Here is a 16,146-nt window from a genome sequence, read left to right as displayed (position 1 = left end):
CAGCGGAAAAGAACGGCATAGAAGCCGAGGAAAAAACATACCTATAAAGAAAAGAAGATAGGAAAAAGAAAGAAAAGTAATAAAGAAAAGAAAAAGAAAAAGAAAAAAAAGGAAAAGAAAATAAATATAGTATCTTTATTATATAAGAAGTCTATTTTAAATTTTATTTAGATTTTTACTATTTTATTTTATTTTTATATCTTAGTTTTTATTAACTTAACTTTATTTAGGGTAGGTAAGTAAATTGTGGCTAAGTTTTTTTTTATCGCCATAGACGCGACACGTCGGCGCGTCCAATAAAGCTGGTTCCTAGACCAGGGTGGTGGTTCCTGGAGGGGGTGGTTGGGTTACCTGTTACCTGTCAAGCTTGCTTTGTCCGGCACCAGGACGGATGGACGAATGCGGCAATGGGCGGTTTTAGTGGCTGAGCCTGATGGGCTAGTCGATTTGGATGAATGTGGCAACTGCTCAGTGGTTGGTCAGGACACGATAACCCATTAGTTGTAGCTGTGTGGTGCCTGTACAAAGGTGCCTGGTACAGGAGCAACCAACCAACCAGGCTTCTCGCTATGTTAGTACCCAGCAGAATAGATTGAATAAATCATCCAATATCAACCAGTCCATAAAACAACGTCCACGTGTTAGCTGACAGTGGTAATTCATGGTCCCAGAAACAGTATCATTAACATGTGCACATATAGAGCACTCCGTATTCCGTATAGTGCTTGCATTGATTCATCTACCTCGAATCTCTCCGCTCCTCTATCCTGTACTCTAACGAATAAAGTACAGCGGTGGTACCCACGCTACCTGCCGTCCCCTCAACACCAACAATCCGACTTGCCATCATCACCTCATCATCACCATCGCCACCATCATCATCATCACCATCGCCACCACCATCATCACCATCATCGCCATCTAGTGTCTACACCTCCTTCACTTGCCACCCTCGTCGGTTCCGCATCACAAAGCCCCGGCCCTGCCCCGTCCCCTGCCCTGCCCATGTCTTGCATATCATAAGACCTACCGCATCTAGCAGCTGCCAACACCCTGCTTCTCGCATCGCACCATCTTCATCACAATTCACATCTTGACTGTTCATCTCACAAATTCCATTTCCTCACCGTCTTCTTCAACCCCAACCCAAGCGAAGCACCGACCCCGGCCGCACCCACCCATCAACTTTATTCATCGCTGCATCCATGATCCTGGTACTATCGCAATTCTCCTAGTCACCCACCTCTTGCCTTGAACCACTTGCTCACGGACCAACAACTCCAAATTGCCTCGTGTATATACTTTCAGCTCCAACTGATACCTGTACTGTCAAACTTTGACAACCCGCACCAACCACCCCGCGAAATGACATCCCGACAACACCAGCCTCAAGACGACTAGCGCCGAGCTTCAACTACTATCCTGTTCCTCCCCATGTCCATGCAGCGTAGCATTCTCATGTCAACTGACCCAAGCCCAAACTTCCCTTCCGGTCTACCTCGTCCCAATTCGTCTACCCGAGGCGTCGCAACCATTCCGCGCACAATGCCCGCGCGCCCCTGCGCCGCCCCGGCCCCTCCGGACGATGATCGTCAGCGCTTCGCTCTGGCTGCGCGAGCGGCTGAAGCCAGTGATTCCTTCCCTCCATTGCGCCCGCCACATGATGGATGGCCTGCGTACATCATCCTGCGCCGTAGATCCGGCAGTTGAGCAACACGGAAGAAAACACGCCACAAAGAACCATGACTCAAAGTAGTAGTGACATGCCAGTGATGCCACCGCCGAGTCCCGGCTGAGTGAGACTTTGATCCAGGTTAAACCGCCTCCGAAAAAGCAAATCTACGAAGCTTGAGGCGTGTCTCCGCTACCAGCCGGCCACTGTGCAAAAGCAATTTCCATCTGTGCCAAGCCTATCTATGGGCCAGACACCCTATTGTTAAGAATTACAAACCACCATCAAGAAAATTCCCCGGCGTAGTGATGGCCAAGCCAGCACGGGCGTGGCAGCGGCCATTCTGACGAAATACTTCAAGTCAGCAATAAATATATAATAGAAGGAAAAACTACAAATTAAGCAAACTTGTTCTAGTTCATTTTTTCACATATTTGCTAGGCTCTCACTTTTTGCCATCCTGGCACCAAGCTACCACACGTGCTCAGAAACCCATACCCTGCATCCCATACTATGCATCATACAAGCATCCCTCCCCAATATCTCCCCGAACTATGGGATACACGGAAATTTGCCGACAGGAAAAATATTCTCGTAGCTAAATGTACGCCAACATTACGTTAGCCAGGCAGCTGTACAAATTACCACACGCCACAACACCATTTCACAGCTTACATCTTCCACTCTATCGCGTCCCAGACGCCTTCACTTCCCGCCGAGCCCGTTGAATTTTCTGGGACAACATCCTTGAAACGCCCGGCATGCAATTCATGGACTCGTGCCAGTATCCGTGCCAGTATCATTAACAAGACAGTTATCTGATTAGTCATTGTGAACGAATGCCAAGTTGGGCTACTGGTCAAGCTCAGCCGGTCGTGGACTGGGCATGGCGCGGGATGCCCACGCCAAGCGAGCGTCCCAGATATCAAAGTAAATATCGTTTTTCCCATAGCTCCCATGTATACCCAATTGCGGTTTGTGAAGAAAAATACAGAAAAGTTCCGTGAAATTGATCAAGTGGGAGAAGGGCTTGACTGTCACGTCTGTTTTGCGAGCATGGTCATTGGCCAGCCTACTGCCACACACAGTGGAAAACATGCCAGCAAAGAAAGCGACGACTGTCAAGAAGATGAAAACAGCTCCCAAGTACGCACAATTCCGCTTTCGACTCGCCGCCTTGCTGGACCAGGGCAACTTACACAAACTCTCCCCCAACGGCACAACAATGATCCGACTGAAAACGAAGGCATCGCAACAAAAAGCCACCACTAGCTTTCTCCTCCTTGGCATCAGCCGCCCGCCCCAACCACTCCCCCCCAAAATCAACAAGTCTCTCGGCAAAATGTTAACCCTCACCCAACGCGCCGGATCGCGGCTGCTCCTGCAGCGCCCCGCAGCATGCGGATGGCAACGGCGCTTCTTCTCGCCGCGCGCCGTGCACGCGCGCGTCTTCCCCGCGACGCTGCACCACTACCGGCGTGCGGCGGCCGCGCCTGTGCTGTTTGACCGCGGCGGCGGCGGAAGCAGCAGCCACCTCGATGAGTATGGCGGCGTGGAGGTGGCAGCGGACGGTCTCGTCTATCCAAAGGCGGAGCGGGACGGTGAGATGTCCCCCCCCCCGGGCGGTGCATCGGCTTTGGTTCTGCGGTGTGTGATGCTAATGGGTGGTGAGGTGCGAATAGGGTCGAATGGGGCGACGGTGCTCCCCAACACGTTTAGCATGCAGGAATTTACGCGCAACCGGTATGATGAGTGGCTGGACAGCCGCGATGCTGGGCAGGCCGAGGAGGTGCCACAGATTTACACGATTTCCAAAGGTACAGACGCCCAGCCCCATCTCAACTAGTATCCCGGTTCTCCCCAAATTTTGTGTTACAAATTCGCCAACATCTCACAGCGACTCCAATACCCGATGATCTCATCCTTATCTACGAGCATCTCGCTTGGTTCAGCCTCCAGCCATCACGCGGAATGCCGCTACACGGTTTGCACCCCCCTCTTCCTTTACCACTCACCCTCTCTTACCTCCAGGCAAGCTGCTAAACTTGAACTAGAGCTCAACCATGTACTCGACGAATTCTTCCAACGGATGGCCCGGAAAGCGTCCGTGGAGGCGTGGCTGGCCGCGCACCCATTCGAGGAAGCGAGCGACAATGCGGAGGCTGGCTGGATGCACGTCTAGGCAGAGTGAGAGCTGAGCGTTCTTCCCAGGCAGTTGAAAGCGGCTGTTCATCTCCCCCTCCTCTCCCTCTGCATTTCCCTCACGAAAACTACCGCGGCGTACCGTCAAAGTCGGTGGCCGTCGGGTAGGCTGCCAGCCACTGGCTCTTGGAAAAGACCAGGGCGTGGCTCAACATGAAGTTTGTCACCTCTTCATTCAACTCTATCGGCCGCTTGTCAGTTTCATGCCATGTTCTGCTACCACCTGCAAGGTGGAATTTCAGGCCAGAGGCTCACCGTCCAGCAGCATGTCCCGCGCCGGCTGCAGCGAGTAGTGATCGGAGCGCTCGTGCACAAGCAGCAAGCTGTCGGGAAGTAGGGTCCCTAATGATCGTATGTGAGCATTCACCAACACCGCGTACCGCGGATTTTGTATCAGTAGCCAAAAAAGAAAGCACCTTTTGGTATAGTGTAAATGATCACATCGTTGCCTCGGAATAGCTTCTTGACCAAGAGCTGCTGGTATGGTGAATTGGGCCTCAAGGATGCGCCATTCGGTGCTACACTTGCGGTTACGACTGTTCCGTCCATGCGTTGTGCTAGCGACCGCGCTCCGGCTTACCTTGATATGTTTCCGGGTGCAGTGCCTTGGCCTGGACACGGCTGTCGCGGACGTGAATGTCAAACGCGTGCCGGTGCGGCGACCACGGGCGCAGTTTGACGTCGTAGCCGTTGTTGACTCGAAAGAGCTGCTTGGGCAGCGTTCTGAATACCTTGATCAGATTCGGCATGGCTCAAGCATGTGCCTGAGTACACTGTATTTAAACGGTTGCGATGTTTGACGGCGCTAATTGACGACCAAAATGTGGTTGGTTTGGGTAAGTGGACGCTACCACCCTACCAGAATTTATTACTATCGGAGCGGGCTGTTGTCGAGAAGTTACCTGAGGCCACCATCATAATAAAATCGCTCTCATAAAGCCCTTTTGAAGCTATCGGTATCATTTTAATACGAATTCGTGATTAACGCTACTACATGAATCTATTTGAAGTTATATCTCCTACCTTAGAAAATACTTCGTTTAACCCGTGACCTTCCCATTCTGCCAGGCACTGTATGGCTCGTCGCGAATAAGGAGGCTACGCAGGCTCGCCTCCTTTCTTCCCATATAAAACCATGCAATCCGTGATACTATTATGCATAAAGCGACAGCTGCCAGAGTAACCCAGGCAAGAAATCCTTGGGTCTTTTTTTCTGCTTCATCTTCGGCGAGGTTCCGAAATTCACCTTGACTGTCTAATTCACCTTTGCTGGCTCGCACTGACGGTGGTGAAGGATGAGCAGAACCAGAGATTTGATGTTCAATCCCATCGCCTACATGTTGTGCGAAATTATACAAGATACCTGGAAAGTATGTCTATTGTAAATATATATATAGAGTGTTTTATATAACTAAAGTATTCACCGGTTGAGAAGGGACTTAACACAATGCTTGGCCGTGACATATGCTCTATCTCTTCGAGGACCTTCTGGCAGCGGTAACAGGCGACTAGTCGCTGTCGCTGTCTGCCACGCGCGCGCATCGGACTTCTTAAAGCTACTTTCTATAAAAAGGTTTAAAATTAAAAAACCGGTGGCCGTTTTTGTTTTCCAATTTTGCCCAATCAGCTTCGCCCCCGTTCCCCTGTCTCTTTTGCTCGTGGCGATGCACCTGAGACCCCTCTTGACACGGCCACCCCCCTAATACCAAACTTGGATATCAGTTCTATTTTTGAAAACCAAAAAGCCGTATTCTCCACGTCTGGATAATCTCCGACAAGAGTAGTTTTGAACCCTTGCTCTCTTTGGGGTACGATTTGCGAATCAAGAGAAGACGCAATTTGCCAATGGCCGACGCTGAGATGCTTCCTACGCCTGTGCCTAACTAGTACGGAGTAGTACCGAGTCCGGCAAGTTTGCATCGCCATTGAAGCCTCCTTTCCACAATGGCAAATCAGCCTGTCGCATATTGATCCCTACCCATTCTTCTATTCACAGCTTGAACAACATTGATAATGGCAACGCGACTTGAATTAAGAAGGTGTCCTGGTAAGGTGTCGCAGGGATATCATGATTATGTACTTGTTGCTATGCCAGATTGGGCCCTGAACACTTACACCCCATGACGGGAAATTTCAATGATCCCTTTTCCATATCAAAAATGTTAGAACAAAAAAGGCTAAGCCAACTAGATAAGGGAGGAAACCGGCATGGCCCGCATCGCGTCGAGTCTCCTCCATAACGGCAGCTGAAAAGACAGAGAAGAATAGCAATATCAACGGGTGGGATACATTGATAAAATTGGGGCAGATTGCAAGGTCCTGCATTGGTTGGGTGCGTTTGACATGTTTGACTTTTGCAACGAGTACCAAATGTCATGGCGTTGAAAAGTAAGATAATAATTGTATAAAGAATGTTGCGGGCAAAACGGAAAGGCTCCTATTTCGGGACGACGCGTGCCAGCAAACCTCTGCCATGAGGAAATTTCTCCCGGTAACTCCAAGCTGTTGCAAACTAAGCGCTCAAGTTGAGCACGCTTCGTGGTCCGGTGGATGTATATCGTACGACTTGGGCTCAGCGAGGGCCGAGTGCGTCGATGGGGCTTACCGGCATGCTGCGGGCGCCGGCGAGATCTGTGCTGCCTGTTCGTCGGAGGGCCTGTCGCATGGTTTCAACATTGAGTTCGCTAGGTGCGGCGAGCGAATGCTGAGTGCTCTTGGGGCTGCCCATGAGCTTGCGCGCTGGACTCATGTCCACACCCTTCATGCTGCCGGGGTTACTAGTTGGCGGCGAGTTTCCAGGCCCTTGGCTTGAGACTGGCGAGCGAATAGGTGAAGGGGATCGGTTCAATGCGGATGGAGGCAAAGACGTCAAGCCTGATAGCTGCAGATTCTCTCTCGAAGCTGGGCTGCGTAGTGAGAGGCTGTGCTCGGACTGCACAACGTCGGCGAAGGAAATAAATGACAATCGCCGAACGTCTGCCGAGTCTAGAGATCCGTAATTGGAAGCAGTCTCGCCAGAAACACCAATGCGATCGGCAAACGAAGCCAGCTCGGCTGCCCACTCGGTGGAGGTCTGGTGGTCGCTGGGGCTGTTGGGGGCGCCTGTCACGGTGACCGAGGCCGGGAGATGCGACGAGTGTGTAATAATCTCTACGGTATCGGGGTCGAGCTCATTGTTGGTGATGGCCTCGGAGGCATCGTCGAGGACAGAAGGAATAAAGTTTTCCGTCTGAATATGGGTGGGTATGGCGGGCGAGTTGGGCATGAGGACGGCGCTCTCCTGAACATCTCGCTCAAAGATTTGCGAGCCGGCCGGAGACGCCAGGCGAGGGGATGTGGACAGAGTACGGCCGGGCGAAGATGGTGAAGAAAACGGGTAGTCGCGGGAGCTTTGCGTCGAGCGCGTGACCCCAGACATCTTGGAAGAGTTCTTGGTGAGCAACGGAGGGGGCTTCGCGTCTGTCGGCCAGCCCGCAGCCGCGGACGACGGCTTCTTCTTGCCAAATCCAAATAGAGCGCGCTTCTTGCCCTTGGCGCTGGATGTCCCGTCGTCGGTCGGACTGACAGTATCCAGAGTGGCGGGAGCACTGGTAGCAGCAGCACGGGGTGTCGAGGTGCCACGGCTACTGTCTTCTGCGATATCAAGCTGTGCCAGCCGGTCGCCGGTGGTGATGGGCGCGGCGTCGGCGAGACTCATGATGGCAGGACCGGTCGGCGTATGCGAGAGGAAATTTGCGAGATGTGGAATTATGAAGTGGACAGGAGGCGAATTTTTTTCTTCGTCTCAGGAGGGAAATGGTAGGACAAAGTTCGGGAGGAGCAGGATATCGGGATCACAAGGTCTCCTGTGACGAGGGTGGAGCAGACAAGCGTCAAGATCGCCAGGATGACGGTGCGGGCGCAAGGAGGATCGGGGGAGGGTCAGGTTTGGACGAACGTTGGAAGCTGGACGGACAAAGATGGCGGATGAAGCTGGGCAACTTGGACAAGAGGAGGCTCAAGAAGAAGAGAAGGTGGGTGTGACAAGTGGGAGAAGGCGAAAAGCTGCAGGAATAAATTGATGACGTGAAGGAGCAGGGCAGAGCTTGCGACGAGGGGGGAGCCCCGGGGTTGCAAGTAGTGGGCTTATTATGACAGGTAACCATGGGCTGCTCCCTGGACATTCTTCCTTTGAATAATACGTCCTGCACTAATAAGTAGTAGGTTACTATTCGTCAGTAATGGAATTTCCCTTGGTTTGCTGGGGAACTAACTACCTAGAGTTTCGGGGGGGACGGAAAGGTCCAGCTACAACGCATGCGGCGTGGCGTTGCACCCTTTCCACGTATTCGGTACACATCCATATCAGGCTGGGAGTACGGAGTACAAAGCATCGAGGACACCCTTTTCCTTCCATAATTACCAAACCCTCTACAGATCCGTACTGAACGTGCCGCGGCAGGTCGCCGTGTCTCGACAGGGTCGCTCACGCTTTGTTGTGTCACGTTGCCCATTATGCTGTCGGGGCGTTGGCCTCATACAAACATGCGCATTTTTTTTTTCTTCCTGCTGTTTAATGTGTGTACGTGGCGGTGAGGCTTGCCATGACGTACGTACCCAAGTAGGAGAATACTCTGCGCCAAAAATGGCCGACTCTCCCGCAGCCAACGACTCTACGGACATAGAGTGCCTCCCGGATGAGCGCGTATTCAAGGCAATTCGTCCAACAAGCTACACGTACCTAGCAAACCTAGTAGCTCTTGGTGAACCTGGACCCCTACATAGTTGGCGCTACCGCCGATCTCCTCCACCAGCAGCTTGACGGCGTAGCTGAGATGACGACTCGAGCACACCAAGCCATTCACCACCTTGGACTTGAAACAAGCTGACATGACACAAACCCAAGACTGACACAGGACCCGACAAGACCGCCACCGAGAATCAATTTGCATCAACAACCTCGCACTGCATGCGTCCTGCTCCACCATTTCTTACGTAGGCCGACCGGACCGTGAAGCTCAATTACACGTGACCGGGCACGTGCACCTAGCTTTCCACTCTAGGCAATGTTGCATACTTGATGCTTGCACAGAAAACTTCACCCCCGTTTGGATCACGACAAGCACGGTATCGCTTCGCTACACCACACCGCGCGCATTAAGCATCGGCAACGACCTCTCCAGGCTGAATTCAACCAATAATTCATCCTCAGCGTATTGAATTCCCACCAGCTCCCGGCTCCTGCGTGTCCAATTGACCCATTCACTTGGAGCTCGGAGGACCAAGGAGAAAACGGCTGCCGAATCTCCCTCCTCGTCCATCCATCCCACGGATTTTTAAAACCAGCACACACCGCACACCATGGATTTCCGCTCAGCAGCCCGCCCCGCGAGCTCCCTCCTTGCCACCGCCGCGCGCCACGCCCAGCCACGCCTCGCTCTCCTCACCGGGCCCCCAACGCAGTGCCGTGGCCACAAGACGACGGCCCGCACCAAGCGCGCCCTCAAAATCGCGCCCCACGACTCCTTCCTCCCCGACCGCGCCGCCGGCCTCTTCCCCGCCGCCGACGCCATCATCTACAACCCGCCCGCCTCGGAAGCCTCGCCCGCCCACACGCCCTTTCTCTTCCTGCCGCCGTCGGACCCCCGCCGCGCCGCCGTCACCCGCATGCGCGCATCCACCGGCCTGGCCGCAGGGACCGCCGCGCCGCCTCGACCCGGCGCCGCCATGCAATACCCCCGTCGCGCCGACCAGCCCCGCTACCACCTCTCGGCGGAGCAGGTCCAGGAGATGCGCCGCCTGCGCGACGAGGACCCCCTGACGTGGAGCGTGCAGGCCCTCGCGCGGCGCTTCGACTGCTCCCCGATTTTTGTCCAGATTGCCGCGCCCGCGCCCGCGTCGCACACGGCCTGGCTGGAGGAGCAGCAGAGCAGGCGCGAGGGCCGCTGGGGGAACAAGAAGACGGCGGCGCGCGAGGACCGCAAGCGACGCGCGGAGCTCATGTACCGCGGCGAGCTATAAGACGGTCTTTGGATTCCCCGGCTGAACAGCAACACGGAAAACTTTTGCATTTTTGACATATACCTGTACTATATAACATGCTCTCGGACTCAAGGACAGAGGGCGGAACACGCAACCGGACAAAAAAGCTCTTTTCTTTACCATGTATCAGAATGAAGGGGCCAAGATGACGGACGAGGCTGGAATGTCCCCACCAGGGATGACCGTGTACTATTTATTGTAAAGCGGCGAGGGTGGTTTACAGAGCGTCATGGCATTGTCATATTAGAACAAAAAAGAGTGGAAAGCGGCATTACGGTGCCAGCCTGAATATACACACAACACATACTTTTTTCGTATTGAATGCATCTGGATAGTATAATGTGTAGTTGGCGCAATGGTGGCGCGGGGGCGTGTATCGTGTATCGTGTATTAGAGCAAAAAAGCAGTGATTCCGAAAGGACCGGCATTCTGCAGCAGGCAGATTCGAGGAACCTAAAAGAGCGTATAGATAGTAAGATCATCAAAGTCATGATGCATGTGTCCAACCTCTAGACAGTCGTGATGTTATAAGGAAAGCCATCATCAGCACGTATTCTCGTGACAATGGTCCATTTCAGCTTCTAACCGGCGCACACACCATCGGCGTCAGCGACGGGCGATTCTGCGTCTTCTTCGCCGCTGTCTGCACGCCGGCCCTCAGTGGCAGCATCGTGTCGGCGTCCTTTGGCCGGAGGTCCTCACGGCCGGGCACGACGCGCCGGCACCAGCCGCACCAGCTACGGGCCTCGCCGCGTGCCTCCCTCCCGAGGACGCGGGCCGACGTGCGCTCCTCCTCCCACTCGGGCACGCAGCGGCCGACGCGGACCATGCGCACGAGCTTGCGCTTGACGATGCCGCCGATGCCCTCAATCTCGTGGCGCTCGTAGCCGGGACCGAGGAGCAGCGGCGAAGGGGTGCGCGCGCGGGCCGCGGCGTCCTCTCCCATGAGGAACTCGATGGTGTTGGAGTCCGATGGCGACGATGCAATGATGGAGAAGTACGAAGTGTCGTGGCCGCCGCCGCCGGGGGGCGTGGCCGGGTTGTAATCAGATGACGAAGAGGTGGATGGTGTGCGGCTGCTGCGCGCATCTTCGGCGTCACAATCGATTTCTTGCTCGCGCTCCCGCGCAGCCAGGCACTGCTCCTCGCGGCCGCAAATGACGCCGCGGTCAGCGTCGCCGATGCCGGTGCCCAGGCAGCCGAGGACCTCGCCGTAGTGGTTGCGCCAGCGCCAGATGCTGCCCAGACACGTCAGCATTTTGACACAGGGGGGGTTGGAGTACTTTAGAGGAAGCCCTTACCGGATATAGTCGTGGTCGGCGTTGCGGATGGTGCGGCCGCAGGGTTGGCACAGCCAAACGCCGCTCGACTCGCAGTCGCACAACGCGCGCCGCATCGTGTCAGCGCTCTGGGGCAGACTCATGTCCAGGCCCGGGCAGGCAACCTGCTCAAGCGGTGCTTTGGCGCACGGCGCGCAAAGTCGACGGTGGCGTTCCCGCAGGGTGCTCGAAGCCGGGGACTTGATGGTGCAATTCTGGACAGACCAGTTAGCCTCGAGAATGTGGCAGCGTTTTGGGTACGGAAGTACTTGCCCTACAAATGACGGCTGCGCACCGCCGGCACTCGCCCACCATGTCGCGCGCGCAAAGGCCCGTCTTGTCGGCGCGGTACCGCAACGTCGCGTCCGGGCCGACGGCGAGGGTCTCGTTGGTGCAGTGCAGCGTCGCGGCGACGAGGGCGGCGCGGTACTGGACAAGCCCGTGGTGGATCATGCGGCTGGTGCGGGCGAGCGAGTCGAGGGTGACGAGGTCGACGTGAGAAACGACACCGACGACGATGCTTTACATATTGGAGTCAGGATGAGCATTTCAGTGAGATTGGGGTTGTTGAGAGAGGAAGGATGCGTACGGGTAGCACTGGAAGGCGCGGGTTGTAGCGTTGCAAACGGTCGGCGTAGTCGGCGCATCGAGGGCGGCTACCGGTGGCCCAACAGACTGGCGACTACTACTGGGATCCTGCGCATCGCCGCCGTCGTCGTCGACTTCCAGATCAATGAAGAGTGCCATTGTCTATGTCTTTTGACTGTGGTTTGAGTCTCTTGTGTTTTTGGGCGAAAGACAGGTCAATGGGGGGAGGAACGAAATGGATGATGCGCTCGTGACGCGGATCGGCGTGACGCTTATCAGTTATCAACGACGATGGCGCCGAGAGGGAAAGACGGGAGGGAGAAGAAGGAGCAAAGGGAAGAATTAAATGGAGAATATATTAACAACTGGAAATCATGATTGAGGATGCCATTGCAGAGTTGCGATGGAATTTGGTGACACGGCTGTGGTGCTTTGCAGAGTTGAAGAGGAAGGCCAGGAACAGAGGGTGGAGGGGGGGCGGCTTAAAAGAGGCAATCACACGAGACAAACGGAGTAGAAGCGACGGAATGAATGGTCCAGAGCACGACGCTGCGGCACGGCCTGAGACGGCGGGGTGTTGACAAAGAACTCGGTGCCCGGCGGGTTGGGGCCTCGTCTCCAACAAGAAAAAATCGGCCCATGCATAAATGCTACGTAAACGACTCCAAATTCTCGTTGGGGTACCATGGTACAAATGGCGTCGTCGATGCCCGAATACTTGCGAGTACTTGCTCGGCAGAAGTATAAGTGATGGGGCATCGCGCACGTCATCCGCGCTGTGGCTTGTACGTGCACGGAGCGAAACGAGGCAGTGTTTAATGACGAATTCCGCCATTTTGAGAGATTGTAGGCATTTAGTGACTGCTGGTTTCGGCCATAAATTTCCAAGCAGGATTTTATTGAATCAAGGGAGGAAGCAATTCATGAGCGTACATGGTATGTACTTGTGAAATATCGTGAAATATGGGGGAAGGCGCTAGCAGACAGAATTCTTCCGCCGCATGACCTGGTGCATGCAAGCCTCCGACCCTCTTTTAGTTTGGGGTGATTGAAGTCTTGACTTGCTAATGAGTTAGTAAGATGGATAGATATTGTTGCTCTGTCCCTGTTGAAAAATTAATAAAAATAAAATCGCCGGAGCCTTGAAGCCAACACAGGGATGACGAGGAAATGGGGAAGAAAATAGCAAGTCAATGTTGTTTGTACTTGTCCTTGTAGGCATATTCGGGTAGTACCCCACAGCAAGTAATCTGTAGTAACAAGTACCTACCTATACTCCGTAATTTGTACTGCTGCCCACGTTCCAGAAACGGAGCCGACGACATGTACAAAACCTGCAAGTAGTAGACTCGCCATGTGAGATAGTTCCATTCCCACACGTGGAAAGAAACCACCCGGCTCAGTCCCGTTCTGCCACCTTTTTCAAACCCGCGGTCAGCCGGCATTTGCTACGTCCAACGCCTAGCCTCGTCCATCCATCCATCCTCAATACTTGATCGCACGCTCTCTCTTGCAAACGCGCCTGCGTTAGGTTCCAATGATGAACTTTTTCTTCTTGCCCCTTTTCTCGCCCTTTTGTCTTCACCGATGTTACGCCACGCGCCAGCCCCCTTTACGCTAATTGACTGCTATTTCTTTTCACGATACTACTCGAGGTACTCCCGCCACGCTCGACAGACGCTACTCGACATGCACAGCGGCCCTTTGGGCATCAAATGTGGCACACCCCCCTCTGAACAATTGCCGAGTCTTGAACAGGGTATTTCATTAAAGTACATGCAAAGCCAGAAAAGGGAAAAAAGCCATAGGGTTGCTGCTCATTCTAGAAAGCAAAAGCAGCCCCTCCTGTTCCTGAGCGCCATATCCGTGTGCCACCGCCGTAGCCCGTTTCGCCTCCCTCGAAAGGCCTTTGGCCGCCGGTATTCCTGTACATGATGAAAACCATCGCATAAACAAGTGCATCACCCCCCCCGCATCTCCCTTGCCAGTCCCGTCACCGCCGCTCTCATTGCAGGGCAAGAATCGCAAACAAACCACCCACCACCGGCCGCGCGGTAAACTCGATGCCGCGCGGGTACCCGCCGTCCTTTGTGTCGTACAGATCTGTCAGCGCGCGCCACGTCGTCGTCTCGTTGATCCAGCGGGCCATGAGCGCGACAAACTGCCTCTTGGTCGGCTCGTCGGCCATGGACGCGGCAAACACCTGCCAGTCCGACTTGGTCAGCGTGCCGCGCGTGTCGAGCACCATGCCGTACGCGTTGGCCACCTGCGGGTACCACGCGCTCTGCATCGCGTACACCTCGGCCGGCACGAACCCGAGCCCGAGCACCTTGTCGCCCCACAGGTTGTACAGCAGCCCGTAGCTGTCCATGTCGTCGTACGCGAGCGTCGCGTGCGGCGTCGCGGCCGCGTGGTTGATGCCGTGCTCGGACCAGAAGCCGTAGTACGCGTGCGCAATGTCGCTGTAGTGTTGCTTCTGGTCTGCGTGCCCGGCGCGCGTCGCCACCTCGGACATGGCCTCGAGCGCAATGATGCCCTTGATGGCCAGGTTGGTCTGGTTCGCGAGCTGCCCGGCAAAGTCGTCCGTCGACAGCTGGTGCGCGGGGATCTTGGCGTCCTCGATCAGGTACTCGGCCCACCGCGTGAGCAGATCCCAGTTGTCGGCCAGATAGGTGTTGTTGCCGGACTTTTGCGCATACGAGAGCATCATGATGATCATGTTGCCGCATTCTTCCAGCGGCATCGGCTCGTCGTTGCCGTCATCGTAGCCCAGCGCGCGCGGGTAGCGGCCGAGATCGTGCACGGCCCATTTGTTGGGGTAGCGCCCGCTCTTTTGGTACTCGAGCAGCGGTTCGAGAGTCCATCGGATGAGGTCGTGGTTGAGGTAGACCATGGCGGGAAAGGCGGGGAAGAGAACGTCCACCGTCTGGATATCGCTGTTGGAGCTGATTTCCTTCAAAAAGACCTTGATGTTGTCTCTTGTACCGACGAACTGAAGACCGCCGTACAATTGGCGGAGGGCCAGACTGGTAATGGTGGCGTAGTCTTGGCCGGCAGCCGACTTGGAGTCGTCCTCAATGCGACGGTCAAGTTCCAGGCACTTTTCCACGGAGTAGTCGTAATCGTCGTAGAAGAACTTGACCAGTTCAGAGTCATTGGAGTAGTAGACCCTCCACAGAGACGGAAGACCTTTCTGGTCGCCAACGCCGTGGTATTGGATAGCTTCGTCCTGGGCAATACCAATCGTGAAGAGCGTCGCTACAGTCTCATTGACCTTTCCAAGATCGCGTGAAAGGGCGAATACCGGCCTAGAATATGCGGTTAGTATGGCTTGTAGCTGCGAGGTCATCGTCCTTTCTCCTACCATCGGTCGCTCACGGCGCGGAACTGGCTGTCGATGCTGCCATCCAGAGAGCCGTTGTTCACAAACTGGCTCCGTACCTCGGTATCCTGCCCGATCTGGTAGCTGACACCGGATTGGTCCTTTGTCGTCCAGTACCAGTGGCCCCACGAAGCCTGGTCATTGGCCTCATTAAACACGTCTTGATTTTGTCGCCAAAAACGGTGCGTGTGCAGGTCGTTGACGTTTTGGTGTTCCCACTCGATCAGCGCGCTGTTATCACCAGACGCAAACTCTGTGCGGTCAAGCATATTAGCGCGCGGATCACCGCTCAAGCGCTTGGGGCAGGCTTACCTCCAGAGACGTCACTGTAAATCTGCACAGAGTGCGAGCAGCCGTCCATAGACTTGACCTCGACATTCATGTAGGCGAAAGGGATCGACTGGCGCATTTGGTCCTTGGGAAAGACGGGCGAGAGAAAGCTGATGGTGAGCTCGACCTGTCCGCCAACATCCATGACGAAGGTGGTCTTGGTCGACGTGTAGCTTTGGGCCGTCTGGTTGGCGTAATCAGTGCTAGGGTGGTTTCCCATCCAATTATATGTCTTGCCATCGACCTTGATGTAGCCTTGCCAGCCCTGGATGCCCTCTCTGCACCTATGTTAGTGGGTTTTGCTCCCATACCATGATGCGGCAACAACTTACGTCCAGAAGCGAGGCCACTGATTGGGCAAAACGCCACTCTCGCCTCCATCCGTCAGCCCATTGAGCCAGACATTCAGATAGGGTGAGCGGACGGCGAGAGGAGCTGCAGGAGGTCTGGCGGGCGAAAAGGTGGATTTGGATTCCACCCGGCCAGCAACGGCCAGCAAGGCGGCGGCGGCGACGTGCCAAAACTTCATGATGCTGTCAAAGCCTGTTGAGAAATGCAGAAGCTTGGCCCCAAAGGGAGACTAGAGAGTGCGGGCGGTCGCTAGCATCATTTATATATTTGCAAAAAAAGGG

At 54.8% G+C, this 16,146-nt stretch overlaps 7 protein-coding genes across 7 annotated transcripts; 4 read left to right on the top strand and 3 right to left on the bottom strand.

Moving 5' to 3' along the window:
* Nucleotides 1-2,768: 2,768 nt before the first annotated feature.
* CCM_08491 (uncharacterized protein) lies at nt 2,769-3,854 on the top strand (the record flags this gene model as incomplete). Its single annotated transcript, XM_006673629.1, has 4 exons — nt 2,769-3,273; nt 3,355-3,489; nt 3,570-3,656; nt 3,727-3,854. 4 exons carry the CDS (start codon nt 2,769-2,771, stop codon nt 3,852-3,854), a joined length of 855 nt encoding a protein of 284 aa, XP_006673692.1.
* Nucleotides 3,855-5,321: 1,467 nt separating this feature from the next.
* Nucleotides 5,322-5,904, top strand: CCM_08490 (uncharacterized protein; the record flags this gene model as incomplete). Its single annotated transcript, XM_006673628.1, has 2 exons — nt 5,322-5,371; nt 5,772-5,904. 2 exons carry the CDS (start codon nt 5,322-5,324, stop codon nt 5,902-5,904), a joined length of 183 nt encoding a protein of 60 aa, XP_006673691.1.
* Nucleotides 5,905-6,446: 542 nt separating this feature from the next.
* On the bottom strand, nt 6,447-7,571 carry CCM_08489 (uncharacterized protein; the record flags this gene model as incomplete). Its single annotated transcript, XM_006673627.1, has 1 exon — nt 6,447-7,571. One exon carries the CDS (start codon nt 7,569-7,571, stop codon nt 6,447-6,449), a length of 1,125 nt encoding a protein of 374 aa, XP_006673690.1.
* Nucleotides 7,572-9,214: 1,643 nt separating this feature from the next.
* Nucleotides 9,215-9,874, top strand: CCM_08488 (60S ribosomal protein L20, putative; the record flags this gene model as incomplete). The annotated part of the gene is made up of 1 exon (XM_006673626.1): nt 9,215-9,874. The coding sequence occupies one exon, from the start codon at nt 9,215-9,217 to the stop codon at nt 9,872-9,874; it is 660 nt and encodes a 219-aa protein (XP_006673689.1).
* A 595-nt stretch (nt 9,875-10,469) lies between these two features.
* CCM_08487 (uncharacterized protein) lies at nt 10,470-11,961 on the bottom strand (the record flags this gene model as incomplete). Its single annotated transcript, XM_006673625.1, has 4 exons — nt 10,470-11,133; nt 11,197-11,429; nt 11,527-11,734; nt 11,804-11,961. The coding sequence occupies 4 exons, from the start codon at nt 11,959-11,961 to the stop codon at nt 10,470-10,472; spliced, it is 1,263 nt and encodes a 420-aa protein (XP_006673688.1).
* Nucleotides 11,962-12,995: 1,034 nt separating this feature from the next.
* CCM_08486 (uncharacterized protein) lies at nt 12,996-13,737 on the top strand (the record flags this gene model as incomplete). Its single annotated transcript, XM_006673624.1, has 2 exons — nt 12,996-13,016; nt 13,480-13,737. 2 exons carry the CDS (start codon nt 12,996-12,998, stop codon nt 13,735-13,737), a joined length of 279 nt encoding a protein of 92 aa, XP_006673687.1.
* A 70-nt stretch (nt 13,738-13,807) lies between these two features.
* Nucleotides 13,808-16,043, bottom strand: CCM_08485 (glutaminase GtaA; the record flags this gene model as incomplete). Its single annotated transcript, XM_006673623.1, has 4 exons — nt 13,808-15,139; nt 15,181-15,437; nt 15,497-15,798; nt 15,847-16,043. The coding sequence occupies 4 exons, from the start codon at nt 16,041-16,043 to the stop codon at nt 13,808-13,810; spliced, it is 2,088 nt and encodes a 695-aa protein (XP_006673686.1).
* Between the last annotated feature and the right edge of the window lie 103 nt (nt 16,044-16,146).

Source organism: Cordyceps militaris, assembly GCF_000225605.1.
Source record: "Cordyceps militaris CM01 unplaced genomic scaffold CCM_S00007, whole genome shotgun sequence".
Lineage (NCBI taxonomy): Eukaryota > Fungi > Ascomycota > Sordariomycetes > Hypocreales > Cordycipitaceae > Cordyceps > Cordyceps militaris.
The sequence above is the reverse complement of the archived record's forward strand: the minus strand, read 5'-3'. Positions and strand labels throughout refer to the sequence as shown.